The 26,197-nt window shown below is 30.1% G+C and overlaps 3 protein-coding genes and 1 long non-coding RNA gene across 5 annotated transcripts; 2 read left to right on the forward strand and 2 right to left on the reverse strand.

Moving 5' to 3' along the window:
• The first annotated feature begins 9,853 nt into the window (after positions 1-9,853).
• Positions 9,854-11,608, forward strand: LOC126678682 (pentatricopeptide repeat-containing protein At2g29760, chloroplastic-like). Its single transcript, XM_050373576.1, has one exon. The coding sequence runs from the start codon at positions 9,854-9,856 to the stop codon at positions 11,606-11,608; it is 1,755 nt and encodes a 584-aa protein (XP_050229533.1).
• A 706-nt stretch (positions 11,609-12,314) lies between these two features.
• Positions 12,315-13,845, reverse strand: LOC126677253 (60S ribosomal protein L24-like). Of its 2 annotated transcripts, XM_050371795.2 has the most exons (5): positions 13,729-13,845; positions 13,228-13,303; positions 12,997-13,098; positions 12,778-12,926; positions 12,315-12,667 (listed from the first exon to the last, which is right to left on the reverse strand). In XM_050371795.2, the coding sequence occupies exons 1-5, from the start codon at positions 13,737-13,739 to the stop codon at positions 12,514-12,516; spliced, it is 492 nt and encodes a 163-aa protein (XP_050227752.1). In that variant the 5' UTR covers positions 13,740-13,845; the 3' UTR covers positions 12,315-12,513. The 2 variants fall into 2 exon arrangements, with proteins under 2 accessions (XP_050227752.1, XP_050227751.1); XM_050371794.1 differs by lacking the exon at positions 13,729-13,845 and having other exon boundaries at positions 13,228-13,332.
• A 505-nt stretch (positions 13,846-14,350) lies between these two features.
• On the forward strand, positions 14,351-17,398 carry LOC126677250 (lignin-forming anionic peroxidase-like). Its single transcript, XM_050371787.2, has 4 exons — positions 14,351-14,647; positions 15,349-15,540; positions 16,096-16,261; positions 16,814-17,398. Exons 1-4 carry the CDS (start codon positions 14,420-14,422, stop codon positions 17,212-17,214), a joined length of 987 nt encoding a protein of 328 aa, XP_050227744.1. The 5' UTR covers positions 14,351-14,419; the 3' UTR covers positions 17,215-17,398.
• Positions 17,399-20,587: 3,189 nt separating this feature from the next.
• LOC126677254 (uncharacterized) lies at positions 20,588-22,459 on the reverse strand. Its single transcript, XR_007640488.2, has 3 exons — positions 22,354-22,459; positions 22,165-22,277; positions 20,588-20,836 (listed from the first exon to the last, which is right to left on the reverse strand). It is a non-coding gene; the product is annotated as an uncharacterized LOC126677254 (long non-coding RNA).
• Positions 22,460-26,197: the final 3,738 nt, after the last annotated feature.

Here is a 26,197-nt window from a genome sequence, read left to right on the forward strand (position 1 = left end):
ACAAGGTTTTCTCAAAAGTGCTGCAATTTGAAAGGCAGCTGGGACAACCAGGTATCACAGATTCTAATGTTTTCCTTGCAAAAGGAAATAATAATAACTACTCTGGAGAAGGTAGTTATGATGATGCACAATCAATGTTGAATGATTCAAATGCCTTAATGGTGAGAGGTAGAGGAATTTTGGGCAATGCACCAAATTTTAACAAGAAGTTTGGCTATCCAGGACAAAAGAAACAGCTTTGTTCTTATTGTGGTATGACTAACCACACTATTGATATCTGCTATAAGAAGCATGGATATCCTCCTGGTTATCAGTTCAGAAGCAAGCAAAGTAACTTTGTGAGCCAAGAAGAGAATGTTGATCCTCAGTATTGGAACAATTCTGGAAAGAATAGTTTCACATCTCATGATAATTTTTCAGCAGGCAATAACAAAATAGATCCTAACAAGGTCTCATTTCCTTTCACAACTGAACAATATGCCAAGTTGATGGCATTAATTCAGAATAAAGAAGAAGCAGGAGCAACATCAGCTCATGTTAACACTTTGTCTGCAACATTTAAACCAGATTTCAACACAGGTAAGCTTACTCATACCTGTTTTAATGCTGCTAAATTCTTCACAAATGAATGGATCATTGATACTGGTGCTACTGACCATATCATTTGCTCTCTTGAGTATTTCACTACCTATAAGACTGTATCTGGTGTTAAGGTGAATCTACCAAATGGAGAACAAGTTGATGTTACTCACATTGGTGATGTTAAGTTGACAGATTCACTTACTCTAAATGATGTGCTGTATATTCCTCTTTTTAACTTCAATTTAATCTCAGTAAGTAAGCTTACTGATAAACCAAACATTTTCTTCTTATTTCACTCTTCTCTCTGTTATGTTCAGGAATTGAGCAAATGGAGGATGATTGGGCTAGCTAGAAAGAAAAATGGATTGTATCATTTAGAGATAAACAAAACTGTTTTCTGTAATGCAGTTTCTGCAAACAAAACTGTTACATCAAAACTCTGGCATCTTAGATTAGGACACTTGTCTAATCCTAGATTAAAGCTCTTACAGCAAATAGATCCTTCTATTTCATGTCATTTTTCAGATGTATGTGATACTTGTCATTATTCAAAGCAAAAAAGATTGCCTTTTTCTGTCAGTGAATCTCATACATCAGCTTTATTTGAACTTGTTCATATTGATATATGGGGTCCTTGCCAAAATACCTCCCTTAAAGGTTTTAGGTATTTTTTAACTATTGTGGAAGATTTCAGTAGACACACATGGATATTTATGATGAAACTGAAATCAGAAGCAAGAAATCATGTTCAAAATTTCTGCAATTTTGTAAAAACACAATTTCACAAAACCATTAAAACCATTAGATCTGATAATGGTTCTGAGTTTGATATGCCTCATTTCTATCATCTCCATGGGATTTTACATCAAAAATCCTGTGTCTATACCCCTCAACAAAATAGTGTTGTTGAGAGAAAACATCAACACATTCTAAATGTAGCCAGAGCTTTATTCTTTCAGTCATCTGTACCTTTATTTCTGTGGCCAGAATGCATTCTACATGCAGTCTATCTTATCAACAGAACTCCATCTCCTCTCATCTCAAACAACACTCCATTCTTCATCCTTCATAACAAACATTCCTCCTACTCTCATCTAAAAGTCTTTGGTTGTCTTTCTTTTGCTACAAATGTTTTTTCACATAAATCTAAATTTGATACAAGGGCAACCAAAGCTGTGTTCATAGGTTTTCAAACTGGAGTCAAGGGTTATAAGTTGTTTGATTTAAAAACTCAGCAAATTTTTATGTCCAGAGATGTTCAGTTTTATGAAGCTGTATTTCCATTTGCTATATCTCTAACTGATACAACTCATTTATCTTCTGAGCAGCCTGAACATTCTCATCTTGCTTTTTTTGATAACTTTGGCCCTTCTAGACCACCAGTTCCTGATACACCACCCTTACCTTCAAATTCCTCCATGAATAGTCCTTGGATAGCACCACTATCTCCCTCTTCCCCTTCTCCTGATCATATTTTTCAGGAGACAGACTTTCCTGAATTAAGAAGGTCTACTAGAACCAAAACCTTACCCAGTCATCTCAAGGACTATACTATAAACTTACCAAAACAGCACAGCACACTCATAGCCAATGCATACAGCACCTCACCACATCCATTACAGTCTGTTCTTTCTTATGATCATTTATCAAAAACACACCATTCTTTTACTGCTGCTCTTGATGTTGTTAGAGAACCAGTCTCTTATAATGATGCTATTAAGTCTGAATGCTGGAAGGAAGCCATGCAATCTGAAATTAATGCTCTCAACATCAACAAGACTTGGACTGTTACATCTTTGCCTCAGGGTAAACATGCTATTGGCTGCAAATGGGTTTATAAAACCAAGTTTAAAGCAGATGGTTCAGTTGAAAGGTGTAAGGCTAGACTGGTAGCCAAAGGCTTTACACAGCAAGAAGGAATTGACTATTTAGAGACTTTTTCTCCTGTGGCCAAAATGACCACCATCAGATCTCTTCTTGCATTAGCATCCATTCATAAGTGGCATTTGTTTCAGCTGGATATAAACAATGCCTTCCTTCATGGTGATTTACAAGAAGAGGTTTACATGAAATTGCCTCCTGGATTTGAATCTACAGCTCCAAATCAGGTTTGCAGACTTCAAAAATCTCTTTATGGCCTTAAGCAAGCTAGTCGCCAATGGAATGTCAAACTCACTCATGCCTTGATTGATCAAGGGTTTGTTCCTGCTGCTGCAGACCCTTCTCTCTTCATTAAGCACACTGGTTCAATTTTTCTGGCATTACTCATCTATGTAGATGATGTAATCATTGCTAGCAATGATTTGCCTGCAGTTACTGCCATCAAATCTTATCTTCATGAACAGTTTTCCATCAAAGATTTAGGAAAACTTAAGTATTTCTTGGGATTTGAAGTGGCTAGATCCAGTACTGGTATTAGTTTATGTCAGAGGAAATACTGCTTGGATTTGCTTGCTGATCATGGTCTCTTGGATGCTAAGCCATCTCCAACTCCCATGATCAAGTCTACAAGACTTACTGCTTCTGATAGTGAGTTATTGCCAGACAATTCTCTATACAGAAGACTTGTAGGAAAAATTCTTTATCTGTGCAATACCAGGCCTGATTTGTCCTTCTCTGTTCAACAGTTGTCTCAATTTTTAGACAAGCCAACTCAAGCTCATTTAACTGCTGCATATAGAGTCCTTAAGTATCTCAAGGGATCCCCTGGCCAAGGCTTGTTTTTCCCTTCTACTGGCACTATTCAATTAAAGGGCTTCACTGATTCAGACTGGGCAGCATGTCAGGACAGCAGAAAATCCATTTCTGGTATGTGTGTTTTCCTTGGAGATTCTTTAATCTCTTGGAGATCTAAGAAACAAAACACCATTTCTCGTTCTAGCTCTGAAGCAGAGTACAGAGCATTGGCTTCTCTAACTTGTGAAGTACAGTGGTTGTTGTATCTTTTACAAGATTTCAGGCTTCCTCATCCTCAACCTGCATTACTTTACAGTGATAGCCAATCTGCTATTCAACTTGCTCATAATCCAGTCTTCCATGAGCGCACCAAGCACATTGAGATTGACTGCCATCTTATCAGGGAAAAAATCACAGCTAATGTTGTTCATCTTCTTCCAGTCTCATCAGCTTGTCAGTTGGCAGATTGTTTTACTAAGCCACTTGCTCCAGTTCAATTTCAAGAAGCTATTTCTAAGCTTGGCATGATTAACATCTATGCTGCAAGCTTAAGGGAGGGTAATACCAGTATGCACAGTAACTTAGCTCAGAAGTTACTGTCATCCAAGTCAGCAAGTTCTTCAAGTAAGCAAGTCACAAGTAGCTCGTGTACATTTCCAGCTCATCATATCACAAGAGGAGCATGTGGATTGATGACAGCTGTAGCCAGCTAAGATTGCTTCTGTTAAGTGAAGGTGTTAACAGTGTTAGTTATGAGGAGGTAGTTATTTTAACAGAATTGTAGATTCTGTTATAGTTAGCTGGCTTTCTGTGAAATGCTTGTAGTATAAAAGCATAAGCAGTTAGTCTTTGTAATTCATCTTTGAAATATCAATAAAGATCAATTTTTCTCTTCTTATCAGTTACTCATAAAATTATTATCTATATAATATTATAGAAAGTTAAAATTAAAATTTTCATTCATAAATTGTGATACAATAATTTTTTCATGAAATAATTAAGGTAATTATATTTAAAAAATACTAATTTCTTTTTCTTAAAGCTCATATAGGTTTTTCTTAAATTATTTTTAAAAATTAAAATACATTAATTAAATTAAGTGGCTGAGTTCGTATGAGAAAAACAAACCTTGAATCTCTTTATTTTTTGTTTTCGCATATCCTCATATCTAGCCATTCTGATGCTTGCAATTGAAATTGGCTATTTTTGTCTCTTGCTTTTTGGTTCATCCATTGCTTTAAAGTTATGGAAGCTTTCGTCCCTTTTAACACGTTTCTCGCATTTAGATAAAAGTTAAGTAGGTATGCTGAACCGCAGCAAGTATGTTTCTCATTGGGGATATTTTTCACCCATTTCGTCTTTTTTTACCAATAAAGTTTTTTTTATATCAATTCATAATAGTAATATCTCTATTTTTTGAGATAAAAACTGTACTCAAAAGGCAAAAATAAAAAAATATGGTTTATCTGAATTTCAAACTAAAACATAAGATATAGTATTAGAAGCTCTAACAAAATATGGATAATCATATTCAATGATCTCATGATATAACATAATGAGCTATCAGAATAATCCTCAAAAAAAAAATTACACTTGACGATGAGCATACCAACATAAGAACAATCCTCTTTGTTAAAGATAATCCCACATTATTTAGGAGAACAAATATAAATAAATTTATAAGTGTAAACGTTCAACCATCTATTAACTAGTTCTAGTTATTAGGTCATGGTTGGACCTAAACACCTCCTTTTAGCATGTAGGTTGTCACATTCTCACCAATTTATAATCAATTACTCCCATTAATATTTTTAATACTCTTACGATGAATAGAAATCCTGATCAAGAAGCAACGCCTCTGTCTCAAACCAAACGTTGTGCGAAGCCAATCTCGTAATCAAGCACAAAAGATATTTGAAACTGATGGCTTCTGCCACAAAAGGCTCTTACAATTTTTGTATTGAACGAGCTTTTGTCCCAAGACATCTACCGTCATGATCTTGCAACAGACAAGTTATACCAATACATGACGGTAGATGCCTTGGGACAAGGGCTCGTTCAATCCATATTCTGGCAACTACTACAGATTGGTCATGTAACATGCAACTTGGATGTAAGGAAATGTGCTTGATTGCTAGCTTTTATGTCTAGTTGAGCAAGTTTCCAAACTCTGAGGAAACCTCAGTGCACTATATACGGAATTAGTGGTCGAGCTAACACGATCTCTCGAGACTAAATTATTTTGATTCTCCCGAAGAACCATAGCATTCTGCTCCTGTTGAGCAACTGGCTGTGATATGAACAATTACATCAACTATATCCCTAACTTTTAATGATACATCAATTCGACTATATCTCTAACTATTGTTCATAATTCATTTAATATTTTTTTATCGATTAACACTGTTATGAACATCTAATTCAAAGATTAGATAGTCATATTGTAGTTTGAAATAATCATAACACGATTAAACAATAAAAATATAATTTTCTATTTTTATTTTGGATTTTATGTGTGTGTTTCTAATACCGTTTCTAATTAAGTTGAACTTTTATTTTTCTATCAACGTTCATTGTTAAAAGAATAAACTCTGACCATATGTTTAATTAAATTGTACTTTTATTTTTCTATTAATTTTTATTATTAAAAATGCTAATTATCCAACATCTCAATTACATTATTATATAAATATATAAATAAAATTATATTTATAATTTTTTGTTTAAGAGCAAATATTTTAATAGGTTCCATGTATACTTTTTTATGCATTCTTTCATTTTCTTTCTCCTTCATTTTTTTTTCCAAACAATACAAAACTGAAATATTTCAAAAGAATACACCCATATTTTGTTGTTGTTGTTCATCTTATTATTTTCAAACAATATTTTTTCTTTTCTTTTCAAAATGATGATAAGTCAACTATATAACTGCCTATCACCAAATGATGATTTGACAATAAAATGGCACATGCACAACGAATATTGCCATTTTATTGTAAGCCATTTTATTATAAGCATATGTGGTGAAATTAACGCGGTTTTATTGGATCACTTTTATGTTTAGAACAAGCAGAACCAAACCAATAAAATCCAACTGTCAATTGAGTATTTTTCTTTTTGGTTGCGAGCTTCTTTCTTTTGGCAGCTTTGGTTGTTGGCTACAGATCCATACTTCGAAGCTACTCTCTGTTCTATCCGCCATCTCTTCCTTTTCAACGCCATCTCCTTACAGTTGTGTGTAGAGATAGACATGGACCGGTTAACCGGGTTCCATAAAGATAATTCGTAAACCCGTTTATAATTGTACAGTTTTTAAAATTTAAATATTAATATTTAATTATTAAATCAATTAATCATTTAAAATAGAAAAATTAAATACGAAAAAAATAAAATTTATTGATAACATTTTAAATATTATCTAATAATAAATTTTTATTTTTATTTTATTCAATTGTAGATGTAAACATCTTATATATTTCTAATTCAATTAGGTAATATTTAATTAAAGAAGATGGAGTTTTTTTTACATATAAGAATTTCTAGGTAAAATATTATTATATATATTTTTGTGTTTAGAATTTTTATGTGTGTAAATTATAAAATATATTTTATTTGAATCATTAAAAATTTATATATATATATATATTATATATATATATAACAACGGTTTTTAAAACTCCTAAACCTAGCTAAGCCTAAACTATTAACCACAAAAAAATTAAAAATCTAAATCTGAATCTAAATTCTTGAACCGGTTAACCACATTTTCCGATTTCGATTCGGTTAATCGGTTTTACCGAATTTTTTGTCTACCCCTAGTTGTGTGTATCTTTCTTTTACATCAAACCAAAATTTTATTTAAACTAAAGTTTAATTAAATCCTGAAAATGATAAATATTTTAAATTAAACCAGATGGATTGAGTTGAATTTTAATTTAATTATTTAATTTATATTTATATATAATATATTTTTTATTATTAAAATCGAACAAAACCATTAAATTTTATATATATTAGTTAAGTTGATATTTTTATTAATTTGTTTCAGTTAATCATTTTTAACTCTTTTTTGCATGTTATAATCTCCCTACCATCTCAAGTATAATATTGTCCGACAATGTAATGATACCAACAACTAAACTCATGAAACAATGGTGAACCGCCTTACGGACCCAGAGGGACCATGCCCCTTCTAACAACATACAAACAAATTGAGCTGAGAAAGCTTATGGTTTTCTAAAATCATAAAGTATTTTGCCGATATTTAAATTTGTACATTAAGATCAATAAATCAACTAAATTAATATCAAATGCTTTTAGAGCAATTAAAAATAAATTTTTCTCTTTTTACGCTAATAATCCTTAAATTAGATTGTCACAATTCTTAAACGCATTCATTTTATACAAATTAAAAATTACACGGCCTAAAATTAAACAATGTTATTATTAATTAATTAAAATAATTAAAGTTAAATTAATTGATCCAGACGCATAAATTCAAATACAAAACTAGAACCGGGCCGCAGAATTAGGGTGGGGCGAGACGCCCCGCGGAATTACTATTAGTGTTACTTTCTGGCTCCTGCATAAATATAGAGAAGATAACAAAAATATTCAAAAAATGAAAGAAAATAACAAAAATGCTAAGTTTGTTGAAATATTACATGAGCACCTCAAAAAGCTGAAACTTTACATTTAATACCTTCCCAATGAGGATGCAACACATGGCACATACAAAACAAGTCAAAAAAGTCAAAAACGCGTCAGAATAGGTCAAAAACGCGTCAGAAACGCGTCTGACATGTGTCTGTCACGCGCATCAGAGCTGTGCACCAATCACGCGTCAGTTTGTCAAAACTATTCAAACATGTATCATTTATGTATCTGTTATGTATCAGATATGTATCAAGGACATATTTGATTATTATTTTTTCATTTTTCTTTAACAAAAATAAATAAATAAATAAATAAATATATTATTAATATGTATTATTTATGTGTCTTGAAGGTGTATGTATAATATATTTTAAATTAAAAGATATATGTATCACATATTTTAATTAAAATTCACGCATTAAATAATATCAATAGCCTCTTATAATAATCCATCAATTTTAATATAAAAATTACAATGTATAAATTATACATCAAACGTGTATCTATAATGTATCATAACTTAACATTTATGTTATAACAAAATTACAAAAGAAAATTAGTCTGCAATGTATCATAAGAGGGGATGCTTTACTCATGGTCTCATTTTCTAACACTCTCTCAAGCATAATAATTAAATTGACTTGTGATCAAAGATGAACTAGCGTTAACATATAATTATCACTTGTATGGGATACTCCACTAGTTTAAAAATCGATTGATGTATCTACAATGTATTAAAGATGCATCGGTAATGTATTATTGATGTATTTATGATGTATCAATAATGTACCGGTGGTACATCTATGACGTATCAGGTGATGTATCTATAATGTACCGGTGGTACATCTATGACGTATCAGGTGATGTATCTATAATGTATCATTGATGTATATGTATAGTATTTTTATTTGAATTGTATATTTAACGCATTGAATATATAATTTACGGGTAGTTGAAATGTATCTATAACATATATTAAAATAAAAATATGTCACATGCTCTGTAATTTGTACAAAATATTTATCAATGATACGTATTAAGGATATATTTATCATGTTTTAATTTTATATGCAAGATGTATCTAACAAATACACCTAAAATGTATCTGATACGTATAAGCTGTTTTTGGTATGTATTGATGATATATCGGAGATGTATGGATATGCATAAGAAATGTATCGAAAATGTATTTTGAAGGCATTGAGGTACCATCATTGACGAAGTGACGCATATACTATTAAGGATATTATTAATGTATTTATGATGTATCAGTAATGTATCTTTATAATTTATAATTTTTTTTATTACTTAATAAAAATTTAGGGGTCTTTTTTCCCTTTTTTTCCCTTCTTCTTCTTTTTTTCCCTTTTCCTCCGCCATGGATTCTATGTCGCCGGTGCCGTTCTCAGTCTGAGAACAAACCTGTTCTCAAACGAGAACGGCCTGTTCTCGTCTGAGAACAGCTCGTTCTCAGACGAGAACACGTCGTTCTCATCTGAGAACAATTTTTCTCAGATGAGAACACGTCGTTCTCGTCTAAGAACGATTTCTCAGACGAGAACGACCGTTCTCAAACTGAGAACGGTCGTTCTTGTCTGAAAATGACTTTCCGGGCAGCGGCGGCAAGGGATTCTGGGCGGCAGCGGCGGGCGGCGGCAAGTGATGAATAATTGGGCATCCAAAAAGCAAGTGATTTTTTTTCCAATTATGTGCCACATGTAAGGCTGAGATCAATTAGGTATGCAATGTAATATTAATCAGTTATCAGCTCAAACAAGTAAAGAAAAAATTAACAATGATGAAAGAATTTGGAAGCCTTAGCATTTTTGTAAGAAAGGCCCTTATTTAACCCATTCCTGTAATTTTCTCATAAATATAAGGACCACGGTGATCTTATGCTATCTCCTAAGTCCTAACAACCTTTTGAAATTATCGTACCATGTCAGCTCTCCCGCCTTCTCTCTCACCCGCCAAAACTCCCGACCACTTCACCACCTCCGTTCATCTCCAACTCCAACAAAGCCTCTCTCTCTTAGAACTCTGCAAATACACCTTAGAGTTCAAACAAGTCCACGCCAAACTCACCAAACTCGGCCACATTGCCAACCCATTAGCCCTCACTAGACTCTTGTGCTACTCCTCAATCTCCCGTCACTCTGATATTCAATATTCTCAATCCATCTTCAATCTCGATCAAAACCCTAATACATTTGCTTACAATGTGCTCATTCGAGGCTATGCACAGAGCGAATACCCCGAAAAGGCGCTTCCTTTGTTTTATGATATGATTTGCAATGCGAATTCTGCTCCAAATCAGTTAACTTTTCCTTTTCTTTTTAAAGCTTGTTCTGCGGTTAAAGCTGTGAAGGAGGGTAAACAGATACATGGGCTGGTCTTGAAATATGGGTTGAGCAAAGATCTTTTTGTTCAGAACAGTTTGATCAGCTTGTACTCAGCTTGTGGTTGTATTGATTATGCTTACCAAGTGTTTGATAAAATAGCTGAACCAGATATTTTTTCTAAAAATACAATTATTCGGGGTTTGGTTGAGTCGGGATATGTAGAGGAAGCGAGATTGGTGTTTGATGAAATGCCTAATAGAAATTTAGTTACTTGGAATTGTATGGTTGATGGGTATGTTAAAGTAGGGTTGTTGAAGCAAGGTAGAGAACTGTTTGATCAAATTGAGGGGAAAGATTCAATTTCTTGGAATACTTTGATTTCAGGGTATGTTAGATCAGATTTAATGGAGGATGCTCGGACATTGTTTAATCAGATGCCATCGGAGCTTAAAGATCTGATCACTTTTAACTTGATGATTGATGGGTATGCGAGAGATGGTGAATATGGAGAGGTACTTCACATATTTCGAGAGGTGCAGAAGGCAAATGTAGAGCTAAATAAGTTTACAATTGTGAGTGTTCTCACTGCTTGTTCCAATTTAGCAGCTCTAGACCAAGGTGAATGGATTGAAACTTATATACAAAGGAATGGAATTAATGTCGATGCAATTCTCGGAACTGCTTTGGCTGATATGTTCGCCAAGTGTGGACACATTAAGAGGGCTCTTTCTGTTTTTGAAAGTATGGAGGAAATGAGCGTCGAATCTTGGAATTCGATGATTCATAATCTCGGTGTTCATGGTTATGGGCAAGAAGCATTAACAATGTTTTCGGACATGTTAAAATTCAACATTCAGCCGGACGAAATAACATTTGTATGTTTGTTGAGTGCTTGCCGCCATTCAGGGCTTGTCGATGAAGGTAAAAAGTATTTTCGGCTCATGAGTGAAGAATATGACATGGTACCGAAGGTTGAACATTATGGTTGTATGGTAGACCTTTTCTGCCGTGCAAATATGTTGGAAGAAGCAAGATGCTTAATTGAAACTTCACGGATGACATCCAGTGTTCCTATGTGGGGTGCCCTTCTCGGAGCTTCGTGCCGACTCGGGAATATGGCAATGGGCGAATATGCTGCAGAGCGTATCTTGGAACTAGACCCCTTCGATGGCAGCTGTTATATTGTTTTATCGAATATGTACTCAGCCGCAGGCTTGTATGAAAAAGCCAGAGAAGTGAGAAAAATGATGAATGACCAAGGAATAGACAAAGTCCCCGGCAGCAGTTCCATAGAAATTGATGGATGGTTACACGAGTTTAGAATAAGCTCTAGTAGTCCTGCATTAAGTTAGAATTCTGATTTTCATCATGTAAAGTTAAGCTGTATGTATCCATATTTGATTTGAAGAGTAATTATATCATATACACATGTATCATTTGGATAAACTGTATTTATAAATTTTACTTTTGTTAGTTAAAACAGTCAACAAATGTCTTACAAAAGGATTCACACTTTTATAACCATCAGAAACATGTTGTACAAATCTATCATATAGGATTATTAGCATATTTGAAATAACGTGAAGTCCTATTTTTCACAAATATTAATGCCTATATTAGGAATGTACACTGGTTATTTCGGCCATCAAACCGGTTCAAAAATTTCTAACCGGTCAATTTTTTCAGATTTTAAGAACCGAATTCATCAAACCAAAATTATTCAAAAAACCAAATTTAATTGAACCAAAATATTTTGGTTCAGTTTGGTTAGAAAGAGAGTCGATAAAAGGATGAGGGAAAGAATTCAATGGTCAGATCGGTTAGTAGGTTTAGGATTTATTTGTGTATTTTTATTCATCAAAACAATGTAGTTTCATCATTTGATCGGTTTTATTCCAGTTTTTCTAATTCTACTGAACCAAATTAACCAATTTTTTTAATTATAAACCATATTAAATTATCAAAGACAATTCAGTCTGGTTTATGTAGCACAGCCCAATAACGTCCAACATTAAGATAGAAGTAGAATTCATGCAACAATGTCAATGACGCAATGAATGAAGCAAAAGGATAGTTATGCTATTTGTCCACAGCAAATGCCTTCAAGATCCTTTCAAATAAATAGAGTTATACTTCAAACACTAAATCTTACAAATTTGTAAAAAAGGCTGGCATACAAGACCACTAGAAAAAGCATCCATACATGAAATTGAGTAAACAAAACTTTCAGTTTATATAAGTAAAAGACTTGATGAAATTATCGCTTTCCACCACCGCCACCAAGTTTGGGACCCTTCGGTGCAGCACCCTTAGCCATATTACTCTTTCCCTGAGTTTTTGTCTTGGAGGCCACCTCAGCTTTCTTAGCCTTTTTTTCATCTTTGGTTTTCTTGATCCTCTCCTTGATCTCACTGAAATAAACGGAAATTTATCAACAACAAACAAAGCACAAGGTATTTTTCGCAGGTTAATTTAACAAACTAAGAGTAAAAATAACAATTTATGCTCTTGAATAACATACCGCAAAGCAGCTTCACGAGCAGCATCTCGAACCTCTGGCTTCTCAGCTCTCTTTTTCTGGATGATCTCCAAGGTAGTACCAACTATAGACCTTGAGTATGGCTTCTTGGTAGTTCTGCGCTTCTTCTTAACAGACTCGGCTGCTATGTCCTGTAAACAGAAAACAATTAACAACTATATTGTTGGATGCACGAGAAAAACAATTACAAATTATGAATACCTTCTTGTGTTGCTTCCTATACATGGCTGTCCAGGTAAGCTTCGATGGCTTCAAACGATTGTGGAAGTACCTCTTACATTTTGAGTTGGCAAAGAGGAAAACCTTCAATTGAAATAGAAAAACGCCAATTTTAGGCAATCATCGTGCTAATGAAGAATTCAATTCACATTAAGTTCCTAATAAAACAAAAACACAAAATAAAGTAGAGAATCTGCTTAAAATAAAATTCACCTGAGAATCGGATCGAATAAATCTGATACCCTTGCCAGGGTAAATCTTGGCACCGCTAAAACGGCAAAGCTCAGTCCTAAAATATGCCATAAACAAGCAGCATATTAGACATCAAAAAGCATAACAACAGAACTCTGTAACTCATAGGTTACATTTGCACAAAATACTTAAAAAAACTATAGTAATAAAACAAATAGTCAATGCAGTGCAACATTCTAATGTTAATGAGGTAAACCCTAATTCTAAAGACCGTAAAATCCAAAGTTTGATTAATTAATTCTATCACAATAATAGTTCTAAACGAATAATAATCACCATCAAAACATAACAAAATAATTAAAAATTCCTCATTTTAACAATTATTTATGATACACTAAAATAAAATTCCAGATACAAGAAATGAACAAAATAACAAAATCAGAAACAAAATAATTTAAAAATTATTTATGATATACTCAAATAAAATTATTTATCTTATTCATATGATAGAGAAAGACATACTTGAGAACCATGACCAAAGTTTGATGACGATAATGGCGTCGCCGCTCTGGTGTTGCTGCTGCTGATGCTCAAATTTCTCAGAGAACCCTAATAACCCAGCCTTCAATATAATGCGGCTGCAGTACCCAGCTTATGGATGAAAATGGTGTCGTTTTGGTTCATGGGCTTTCAGGCCCGGTTTATAGTATCCAATGGGCCTTGACTCTGAGACTAAACATTTCATTTGACGAAATAGTTGGTATTTGTACAAAAAAGGGGTTTTCGCATAATTGCTAAAACGACCACAAATATTTATAAAAATATAATCTTTGAACAAATGTTTTTAAAAATTTGGATTTTCATATATTTTATTAAAATATTTATATTTTTACAGTTAGTCGATTGCACATTGTTAAACAACTTAAACTAATCGGCTTCCTTGTTTCAAGGGGGGTTGATATTTTTTTTTTCCTTTGCTAGTTCGTTATTTAACTAGCTGAAGAAATTTTCATTGGAAGTGACTGATAATTAAAGGCAACCACCACTTTTGAAGGTCCTATAATTAAGATTAGGTCTCAAATATTTAGGATAGATATTAATGGCTTGTGTTTCTTATGCATTCTCTACATATTGTTATCATACCATTGCTAAATTATTATTGTTGTTGTCATATAAATCACTTTTCTATAATACACTTCAAAACAACACTAAAATGAAAATGGTTCATAATTATTTGTCTTATGCTTACATGATTTTCACCATATTCTTGATTATATTCTCAAGCTTGCAATGCCAAGCACAGCTTTCGCCGGAATTCTACGACAAGACGTGTCCTAATGCGTCCAATTGTATTCGGACTGCCATTAGGGACGCAGTTTCCCGTGACCGGAGAATAGCAGCATCTTTGATGCGCCTTCATTTTCACGATTGCTTTGTTCAGGTATATTTATTTGCAATAATTACTTTCATCTCTCAATTTAGTTCAAAATTACTACGCATTTTCATATATTTTAAAAAATTATTAACTTTTATGATATCTTAATTTAGTTTAACTTAAAATTTCATTTAAGCTATCTAATATAACTAAAATGTTTGACAATATTAGTTTCTTTTAATTTTTTAAAGAAAATAATTAACTTTTATCTAATTTAAAAAAAATGCTGAAGCGACGTGACGAAAAGATGGCAAATTGACCATCTTTTGGAAAGAAATTACATGTATAATCATCTCATTCTTTTAGTTTATACTGCATATGAAATTACTTGATAATAATAATTTGAGACAAAATAATTTCCATATCTACAATTTTGATTATTTTATCATATATACCGTAAAATATAATATAGACATGTTGTGCATTAATTTTGTAAATTGAGACAAATATATAAATGCCTTAAATTATATATTTTTAAAAATTATTTTATAAGAATTTAATTCCATCAATGATTAATTTATACAATTGTTTTTAATATCAGTTTAGAAATAATTTTTCTAGTGTAAATGAGTATTATGTGGCCGAAAGAAAATTTAAATTAAAAATTAAAAATATTTGTCTCCATTATTAAAAATTTATTTTTGAAAATATAATTAATAAAATAGTTAGAATTGTTGCCCGAATTTAATTCCAATTATGATTTTCAGGGGTGTGATGGTTCTATTTTGTTGGATGATACCCCTTCAATGAGTAGTGAGAAATTTGCCCGCAATAATAACAATTCACTCAGAGGATATGACGTCATAAACAATGCCAAGGCACAAGTCGAAAGCATCTGTCCTGGAGTTGTCTCTTGCGCTGATATCCTTACACTAGCAGTTCGCGATGCATCTGTTGCCGTAATTCTTAAAATTTTATGATAATTTTAGTTTAATATTTTATTTTTATTTTATCAAAATTAAAATAAATTAATATGAAAATTTGCGCCACATTATCAAAATATATAGCATTATTACATAAAACGTCACGTTAGATAACGATTAATAAGGCGACTGTATGAACATATTAAAAGAATTAATATACTTTATCCAATTGCAATGTTAGATAGAAAAATAACGAGATATTCACGTCTGATATTAAAATGAAATTTAAATGCACTTTGTTTTAACTTAAATTTAAGTAAAAAATTAAAATATAAAATTAAAATAGACACCCTTTTGTACTTTTCCTACAGTACACTCTTAAAACTCATTGTTATAGTATGCAAACGGTCGGCTCGATTAAAAAATCGGATGATTGAATTAAAATTGAATTAGTTAAATTATTTTTAATTTTTAATCGAACCGATTAAATCAAGTAAAACTGAACTAATTAAAATCTTAAAAATATAAAACGAATTGACCGGATTAGTCGGTTAATTCAATTAAAATTAATTGTAACTTGATATAAAACAGATGGGTGGACCGTCGTGGACAGTGAAGCTTGGAAGAAGAGACTCGACCTCAGCAAACCGGAGCCTAGCAGATGCGATCCTTCCCGGTGCGAGCGCGAGTCTAGAAAGTCTCATTTCTTTGTTCGGTAGTAAAGGTTTAAGCGCAAGAGATATGGTTGCTCTTTCAGGTTTGTAAGCAAATTTAGCTTGTAATATATTCATCAATTTTTGCAAAGTTCGACTGAATGTCTTATACTTGTCCAGTGCAACTATCTAAATTATGGATATAATCGAGTCTATTCGAGTTGAAATGCTATAATGATCGAGCTCAACTCGACTCGAAAATTAAGAGCTAAGAATTTCGACTCAAATTTGATCGAGTTTTATTTTTTAAGAGCTCGAAGTCAAACTTAGTTGAATAATTGATTCTCGAGGTCGAATCGGCTCGATTATTTGTATGAATATTTAAATTTTAAATTTTATTATAAAAGTAAATATACTTCAAACATTTTCTTTATTTTTTTTATTAATTAAAAAATATATCGGCTTCTGATAGGCCAACTTTATATAAACCGTAGCTAGATAAATATATCAATCGATTCTAGTATATCATAATTATATTTCAATTGATGGAATATTAGATTCCGTCAATTCTACTAAAATATTGCTAGAGTTAGAATATCAATTACAACATTAGATTAGACTAAGTTTGGATATTAACAGATTTCGATTGGATACAGGATCACACACTATAGGGCAAGCAAGATGTGTGACTTTCAGTGGGAGGATTTACAATAATGCAAGTACCGATATCGATCCCGGATTCGCAACCATTCGAAGACGCCAATGTCCGCCGCCCGGAAATGTTGACGGGTCTGGAAATCTTGTACCACTTGATTTGGTAACTCCTAATTCGTTTGATAACAATTACTTCAAAAATCTGCTTCAGAAAAAGGGTCTTCTTCAATCCGATCAAGTACTTTTCAACGGCGGATCCACCGATAACATTGTTAGCGAATATAGCCGGAATCCTTCTATTTTCATTTCCGATTTCGCTTCGGCTATGGTAAAGATGGCAGATATTGAGCCTTTAACAGGTTCTCAAGGACAGATACGAAGGGTTTGCAATCTTGTTAATTAATTGATTAGCTAGTTGATGGATTTTGAGTCTTAATGAAGTTGTTAATATATAGGTTTCATTATTTTCTCAAATAATTGTAGGATGTGCATTAAGGGCAAGCTAGATCTCAACTCTAGTTGCTTTTTTTTTTCTTTCAATTTTCCATGTCTGTGAAGTGAAAGAGAAAGAAATTTTCTTTACAAAATTTCCCATTTACATTTGTTTCCCATACAATTGGGTTTCGGATTTTGACTTATTGATGTTGCGTCATATCTTAAGAAGTTATCAAAAAAAAAAAAAAAACGAAACCCATAAATAAAAAGATTAATTAATAAAATAAACGCCTATAACTGTTAAACACAAATCCTCTAATTTGAAGTACTTGTTTGAAACCCATTATCCAGTTACAATCAAAGATTTGTTAATGTGATTCCTATAACTTTTTACTGGCTTAATCAAAAAAAATCCTCCTCGATGTTTTAGTCTTTTTTTAGTTGCATCCCGACGTTGTAATTGTCCAATTAATCTGAATTCGCATCTTTATTTTCCAATTTCACCATGAAAAACTAAATTAACCCCTTTTCATTTAAAAAATGGCAATTTGATTCTTTATTTTTAGTAAATTTTTTAAAAAGCACTTAATATTATAAAAAAGAAAAAAAAACACTCTTCCCCATAGATGAGAAATTAATAATAATTAGCTGAAAATAAGGATTTTTTGTGTAAAATCCTATTATAAAAAGCTATAGTTGTTTATATATAATTCTAAATAGCAATTTAGACACCCATCAATCATTTTATTAAAAGTCAAATACATATTTAGCCTCATGCAACGAATTGATGTAACATAAATCTACTTAGAGTACTTACAGAGATGTTAAATTTAAATCTTGTATATTAAACTTCTCCATCTTATTCTAATATAATCAAGAATTTATGTAATACAGTAGCTTTGTTTTATAAATTTGACGAAATACAGTAAAGATGTGGATTAGGATTGACTAATATAATCCAATATATTCCAATGGCGTGCAGGAATTTAGCTTCAAAACTTATTCAAATGATGTGGATTGTGGAAATAATTGGATTATACATATATTTTACTGTCTAAAAAATCTTTTAATCATAACTTATTCGGTACTTCAAGCGAAAAAATTAATATTCATATTTTAAATACATAAAATATTCAAATGGACACTTTTTGATTTGATAAATTGATAAAATATACTTCCTCCGTCCCAATAGAGTTGTCCACTTTGAGAAATTTTTTTGTCCCAAAATACTTGTCCACTTTCAAAAAGTAACTAATTTTTACACTCAATTTTCCTATATCACCCCTATTTAAAATTCACTAATGGGTAAATTGAAAGTGGACCCCATATTAAATAGGGGTATGACAAGAAAAGTAAAGAAAATTTTGCAAAACCCATGAACAATAATTGCTTTTCTTAAACTGTGTGATAAAGGCAAAGTGGACAACTCTATTGGGACGGAGGGAGTAATAAATTTGTGAAACACGCTAAAATTTAGTATTTATTTTACAATTAACCATTTTAATTTTTACATATAGTAGTCATTATCAAATCTGTCTTGCTATAAATTCTATTTTCCAGCTTTTTGAAAACATTGAACAAAGAATCGCGGAGATCCCGATTGTATGACAAATGACAATTGTCAAAAGTGATTGATAAATTCACTCTCTTTTTACTTGTTGATGAAACATAAGTTTAAGATCACTATCAATTAGTTGCCACATTAATACAAATCAATATGTAAAAGTCTTTATTTTATTTTATTTTATTTTTTGAGAATGAAAGATTTCATAAAGCCCGCGTGAAATGCTAGTAACAGGCTCATATGAATGATTCCGAGCACAAAGATAACCGGGCGAAGTAAAAAATTATTTAGAAGACAATTTATATATTATAATTGTAGTTACAAAAATAAAGTGATCAATTTATTAATAAAATTTTAAAGTTAAATATTTAATTTTATACTAATTTATAAAATATATTTACAAATATTTAAAAAATAAGAATAATTAATCATTTTTATTTAAGTGAAGTTTCGCGGCTTTAATGATAACCACATGCAAACCATCGATCTCTACCTCAATAGGCATGGAGTTTGCGTTCTATAATTTTCTTTATACAACAATTAATTCAACTGATCAATAAACTTTTATTATTTGAATTTTTACTTGAAATTTCACATTTCAAAGATAATATATTTTTAATACAAATAACAGCCGATCAAATATGAATAATTTAATAATATTTAAATTTATATGAACGTTATGTTTTTTTATAATTACAAAAGAGAATATTTGTGGAAGAAATTGAACTCACAACCTAACAGTTTACTGCCCCGTGCTTATATCATTTGAGTTCATTGGTAATGTCATGTTATATTATATTATAATTTAATTTTATAATTCAATAATAGTATATTTTTAGGAAAAGGGATGCATAAAACTTATCACAATCTAAATGAAAACGTTCAAATAGCTTTTGACCACCACTACAAAAAAAGAGATATAAGAGGACCAGAAAAATAGTCCTCTATTCATAAGAAAATGGTCCTCTAATGTTTTGGGGACAACTAAGTTGGTCCCCATACTTCGTCCCTATTGCCTCCGTCCCCAATTCTTTAGGGGACGAAAAGAGAAAAGTTGTCCCCATTTTTGGGATGATTGTTGTCCCTAACTACGGGGACGAAAGTCATCCCCTTATATAAGGACCACTTTCGTCCCCATTGAATAAGGACGACTTTCCTCCCCATTAAATAAGGACGACTTTCGTCCCCATTGAATAAGGACGACTTTGGTCCCCATTGAATATTTTTACTTTTTAATAAAAATATTTAAAAAATTCATTAATTTATATTATAAAGATAAACAAATAAACAAATAATAAATTTATTTATATTATAAAGATAAACAAATAAATAAATAATCTGAATATTTATTTTTATTATATCATTCAGAATTGAACAAACAATAATCTACTAAAATTAAAAATTATGTCTCACGTACAAAATACATGTTTAAAATAAATCTACTAAAAATTATTCAAAAAAATACACTAAGATAATAATGTAATCTTCATGAAAATTATGCCACTGTTCTGCCGCCTAATTACACGTTGTCCTGCAGAAAAACACCTTTTTAAGTCATTATAAAAAAAAATTCAAAAAAGGAGTTAATATGAGCATGCATAAAAATGGCAGACTAAACTTATTTTCTATAAGAACTACACAAGTTTTGCCATGAGAAAATTGCTGAATAATTACAATTTACGACTTCATGGTCAAATTAAATAGAAAAAGAGTAAATGCAGTAAATTAAAAATGGATTAATATAAATAAAAGAAAGAATACGTACCGCCAATTGAACGTCTCTCATTTGGAAAATTGGGCAATTACTAGTGGCTGCAGCCAAATTCTATTGCTTATCAACCATCAAAATTTATCTTGTAATTTGTCTCGAAACTTATCTCCAACCATCAAACACATTTGGCTCATCAAAATATAAATTGAGAAGAAGGAAGAGTCTCATTTGAATCATGTGTATCAATTATCCTTTGATTAGTTGGATGTTGTTTTAGTGTCGATAGTAACTTTTTACTTATGCTTTTGCATTTGCCTGTCATTTATGAAAAAAAAAAGACAACATATTAAAATAATTTTTTTAATCTATTGTAGACACGAATAATAGCAGGGCAATGAGAATGGATACCATTGCCAATTTATTCAGATTCTCATTTTTCATTAAAAGCCATTTCATAAGTAATTGATTTCAAATCTCATGTAACTTAATTCATGAAAAAATAATCCAACTTTACAGTACATAACATGATGAATGTATGCAAGCACATAATTAAAATGAATCGCACGAGTAATATAAATAAATTTAAAAACACGTGCATTAGTAATTGTGTCCAAGATTAAAAAAAAAATAGAAGGTGGTAAATTGATTAGATACTGAATTTATAAAAGTTTAACCATCCTAAACTAAAACCATTTAAATCTTTGTCATGCATTACAACCAGTACCTAACTTAGCCTTTTTACTTCTTATTTCTTGAAAAGATGATCATTATCATAGATATCAAGTGCTAAGCATGACCATAATCCTAGATATCAAGTGCTAAGTATGACCATAATCCTAGATAATGTGGAGGTAATAATTCCGTACAACAAGTCATACTTGACATAGAAAATGATAGAAAACATTTATGAAGTAGAAAGTTGAAAGACTGGTTCCTTGATATATTTATACATTTACATGCATTTAGCAAAAGAAGACATTATACCTACTAATTTAATGCAAGTTTACACTAAAATTTAATCAATAATAGGCATTTCTGAAAACTATTTGCGGCAATTCTCATAATTGATTCTATGAGAGAATCAACCCATTGTACGCTTAAAAGAGTTAAAACATTTCTTCACCATACCAACACGAGCTACAACAGGGAGGCAAACTGAAATCATCATATATATAATGAACCTCATTATAGCCAAGTTTCCACAACTAAATAATGGTTTATGCATAATAAACATCGTCTTTAAAACACGAACATTTCATGAAAAATTTCTACTGCGGAAATAGTTTAAAACACGAAGATTTCATGAAAAATTTCAGATCAAACTGCAAATTATTAGGCAAAAAAAGAATAGACAATTATAAAGACTAAATATAACAGTTGTGTGTGATACTCCAATTTATTAACTAATAATCAAATACAGAGCCAACAAACATTCAAAATCATATACAAATAAAAATAACTCATGAAACACACAAAATTACTCCTACTAAAAAACAAGAACATATATCTCCGGCCATTACCATAATTAGGGTTTTAACAAATAATTAATTCGTGGTGGTATTTGCATTAACGGAAAATAATCATATTATGGCAGCACTCACTAAATTAAATCACAGAATCAAAGAGAATAGAAACAAACTTACAAGTGGTGATTGAATGTATTGGCCAAGAGAGTTTTCTATATAACAAAACTGGTTCGCCAATTTTATTGTGCCCGCCGATTTCCTAAATTAAAACTTTGATCTCAATCCACCTTCTACAAAAATTTAAACAAAGATTATGTCTCTTATTAGAGTAAGATCTTGTTTAATAGAAATATATTGAAAGATTACCGTGATTTTGGTAAGAAAATTTTGAAAAGCAAAGTTTCAATGATGAATAAACTGTAGAAATTCACTCCTAATGGGTATAAAAAAAGTGCCGCCTCCTTTTTAGGTTTTTTTCTAAGTCGCCGCTTCTTTTTTAGTTTAACTAATTAACGTGGATTATATATTGGTAATTTTATCCTTAATCAATTAGGACTCTAATTCACTATCAGATTATTAAAAAAATTCGTCCCCTTTTATTTGTAGACTTAAATTCTTAATTGAATAAGAAAAGTGGTCCCCAAAATTGTTATAACGAAAGAATTGGGGACAACTTTTGTAAAGGTCTCTATTTTTATTCAACTTTATCTTTTGGGGACTATTAAAATATTATGGTCCCCTATTTTCGTCCCCTTACCTTCCAATTTTTGTAGTGCACCTATTATATAATTTGCAAGAGATATTAGTAAAGCTTTTGGCTTAATTACTTTTTTATTTTAATAGTTTTTAAGAAAAATTTTGAAAACTACTTTTTGGAAAAATAAAATTTTCAGGAAGTTTATTAAAAAACTATTTATTCTTTATTTTTTATTTGGCCTAATTACTTAAAAAACCCTCACCTTAAAACATTTTTTCGTTTATACCCTCACGTAGGAAAAAGTTCATTTGTACCTTTTTTTGATTTTTCGTTTTCATCTCTACCCAAAAATTTAAATTTTTGACAATTAAATTAATTAAAAGATGAAAATATTATAAATGATTAATAATATTAATGTTTAATTAAAATATAAGCTAAATATATGGGATCATTTTAAATATTTTTCCAAATGAAAAGAGGTTAAATTAGCTCTTTAGGGTAGAGACGAAAATGAAAAATCAAAAAAGGGTACAAATGAACTTTTTCCTAAGTCAGGTATAAACGAATAAATGTTACAAGGTGAGGTTTTTTTTTAAATAATTAGGCATTTTTATTTTTAATAAACAGTACAATTAGTTGTGTATATTATATTATTTTTTAGTTAAAGACATATATTTTTTTATATTATTAAAAAATAAAGATACCTTATCTTTCTTCTATATAAAATCAATAAAAATATTAAATTACTGGATTAATTTTTATTTAGTAATTCAAGTACAAATTAAATTGTTGCTTACATATTTTAGAAAAACATTGTTTAAATTTGATATGTGTAAATATAAAAATTGTTAGTGTGATATTAATAATAAAAAGATATTAATTTTATCTTAGATAATAGCTATTGAATAAAATTAATAAATCTTATTAATAAAATAAAGCTAAAATATTTTTAAATGAATTTCTATTTTTTTTAAAGACATCAAATAAGCATAAATTTAAAAATTAATTTAAAAATATTTAGAAAGTCCAACTTATTCGAGTTTTGTTGGAAAAGACACTCTTTTAATTAAAAGAAAATCAAACTCTCAACTTTTCATAAAAGGAAAAATAAAATTTTAAATTAAGTTTCCGTCTCACAATTGAGACCCATTCCGGAAATTTCATAGTGTATAAAAAATAATCTATGTATTTTGTCATGTAGTTTGCCTTCTTCCTTTCTTTTTTTATAAATATAAATTTTTCTTCATTTTATTACAGAACGAAGGTCAAAATACACCTACATATAGTCCACATTTAACTGGCTAATAAAATGACAATTTGCGCTCTAAGATTATAATGAAAAATTTATGATTAAATCTAAATTAAAGTGTTACAAAGTTCAAATCCCTATTATTAAAATTAATAATTACAAATAAAAAGAGCCAATTGCATTACTTTAATTAGGAGATTCAATTTCTAGATGAGATGAGTCAAATAAGATTTAAAATAATAATATTAAATATATAGATGTAAAAAGAATAATAAGAACTCATCAAACGCGTTGAAGATGAGATGCATAAAAGTCCATAAAGGCCACCGGTAAGGCTTTGATTTTTCAAAAACACTAGAACATGCAATAATCATCATATATTATAATAATACTTTGGATCAGTAGCCAAGTCCCATGCATAAAATTGTGGATAACTGATTAATTTTAAATTTTTTACATTGCTATATTTATATTAATTAATTAAAAATATAAACATTAAATTTATTTATTCATATATATTAACGGGGTATTTTATTCATTTATTTTATATAATAAAATTACTCAATTTTTAAAAGGTATAATCATTTAAAAATTTATATCCGACATTTTTTGTCTTTTTTTATTTGACTAAATCTTTTAAAATTATCATTTTAGTCTATTTTTTCTTTTTATTTTTTATTTTTTTAATTTTAATTATAACCATTTATTCAATTTAGAATTAAAAAAATTCAAATATACTCTTTCATATTATTTCAATTTATATTTTACCATCAAAAATTCAAAAGATATAAAATGTATATTTTAATATTTTAATAGTCTAATTGAAACTGAAAATTAAAAAATGAGATAAAGATGACGATTTTAAAAGTTTAGGCTAGAAATTTTAAAAATTGAAAAGATGATTTTTTTATGATTAAACTTTTCTAAAATTATTTCTAGCTCATTGAATTTTGACTAGAGAAGGTAAGTACCTGCGTCCGTTACGCTGTATCTTTTTATGCATGCACTATTGTACTAATTAACGATTCAGTCATATGACTTGATTCATCTTATTAAACAACTATAATATATCCAATATTGTAGCTACATAATCTTCTCACTACGTACAGAACATTTTTCACTGCAAATGTTAATTATTTACTCCCAAAATTTAGACCACTAATTATAAATTATAAAATATTTAAGGAAAAATAAACTAATACATCGACAATTATATTACAATTGATAAATACATATTTAATAATAAAATTGATAAACGTGATCAATATCATTTTTATTCATAATACAATTGATATATACATTATTTTTTGGATCTATAGATTTTTCAGTATTGAAGAATACATATATCATTCATCAAATCATTGCAGTACCTCTATAATAATTCTTTTAATTTTTATTTTTTTTCCTGGAGGCATAATCTAAGTAGTAAATATTATATACAGATTAACTGAATAAGAAATTCAAATTTCTTCTTTTTACTATCAGAAAATAAAGTTGAAATAGTTTTATTTTATAAACAAAATCAAATTACAGAAATGATATTTTCAAATTTAATAGTTTCATATAAAATATTATTTTGTGGACATTTGAACTAATCATCCACCAAAGAGCAAAGACGAATAATTGAGTCTCAAATATTGGTATTATTATCATTTTCAACGCAACATATCCACACAAACAAATATCTATTTAAAGCGTGAAAAACATTACAGATATCAGTTTTACTATGTTCAATTTAATTAATCATGATGAGATTGCTAATTAATGATTGATTTCTAATTTTTTTGATTATAGGAGTATTTAATACTTTCTGCCCCATTTTAAAAGTCTCATTACTAAAGTTTTTTTTTATTATCTTTATATTTTTATGTTTTTTTTATTTTCATTAATAATAGTGACAATTTTTGTATTAGTTTTTTTTAAGGTGATTTAAAAAAAGGATAATTTTTTTTATATAAAAGTCCTTAAAAATAGAAAAGGAACTTTTAGAGTCTCAGTTGTTAGTTGTTAGTTATGGAGGCGGAGTTCGAACCCACAAACTCTTAATGCACTTAGAGGCACTACAAGAAATTCTGTATATGCAACAAATTTTTTTATGCTGCTAAAAAACATTTTGCAGCATTAATTTAAAAGTTACTGCTATTAGTTAAGTTATAGCAGCATTTTACAATAAACTTTATTACCAATTATTTAAGGCAATATTTTATTAGCACCAACATGTTATAATTTTTTTTTGTTGCTATATGTTAATAGTAACAATTTTA

This window comes from Mercurialis annua, linkage group LG4 (genome assembly GCF_937616625.2).
Source record: "Mercurialis annua linkage group LG4, ddMerAnnu1.2, whole genome shotgun sequence".
NCBI classification, from domain to species: Eukaryota; Viridiplantae; Streptophyta; class Magnoliopsida; order Malpighiales; family Euphorbiaceae; genus Mercurialis; species Mercurialis annua.

Bases quoted from the DNA above. Each gene is read 5' to 3' on its own strand.
- LOC126678682 (XM_050373576.1), top strand. From the start codon at position 9,854: ATGTCAGCTCTCCCGCCTTCTCTCTCACCCGCCAAAACTCCCGACCAC.
- LOC126677250 (XM_050371787.2), top strand. From the start codon at position 14,420: ATGAAAATGGTTCATAATTATTTGTCTTATGCTTACATGATTTTCACC. The intron at 14,648-15,348 runs GTATATTTATTT...TATGATTTTCAG, and splicing joins TTCACGATTGCTTTGTTCAG to GGGTGTGATGGTTCTATTTT. The intron at 16,262-16,813 runs GTTTGTAAGCAA...GATTGGATACAG, and splicing joins AGATATGGTTGCTCTTTCAG to GATCACACACTATAGGGCAA.
- LOC126677253 (XM_050371794.1), bottom strand. From the start codon at position 13,317: ATGGCATATTTTAGGACTGAGCTTTGCCGTTTTAGCGGTGCCAAGATT. The intron at 12,927-12,996 runs GTATTCATAATT...TTCTGTTTACAG, and splicing joins ATAGGAAGCAACACAAGAAG to GACATAGCAGCCGAGTCTGT. The intron at 12,668-12,777 runs GTATGTTATTCA...CGTTTATTTCAG, and splicing joins GCTCGTGAAGCTGCTTTGCG to TGAGATCAAGGAGAGGATCA.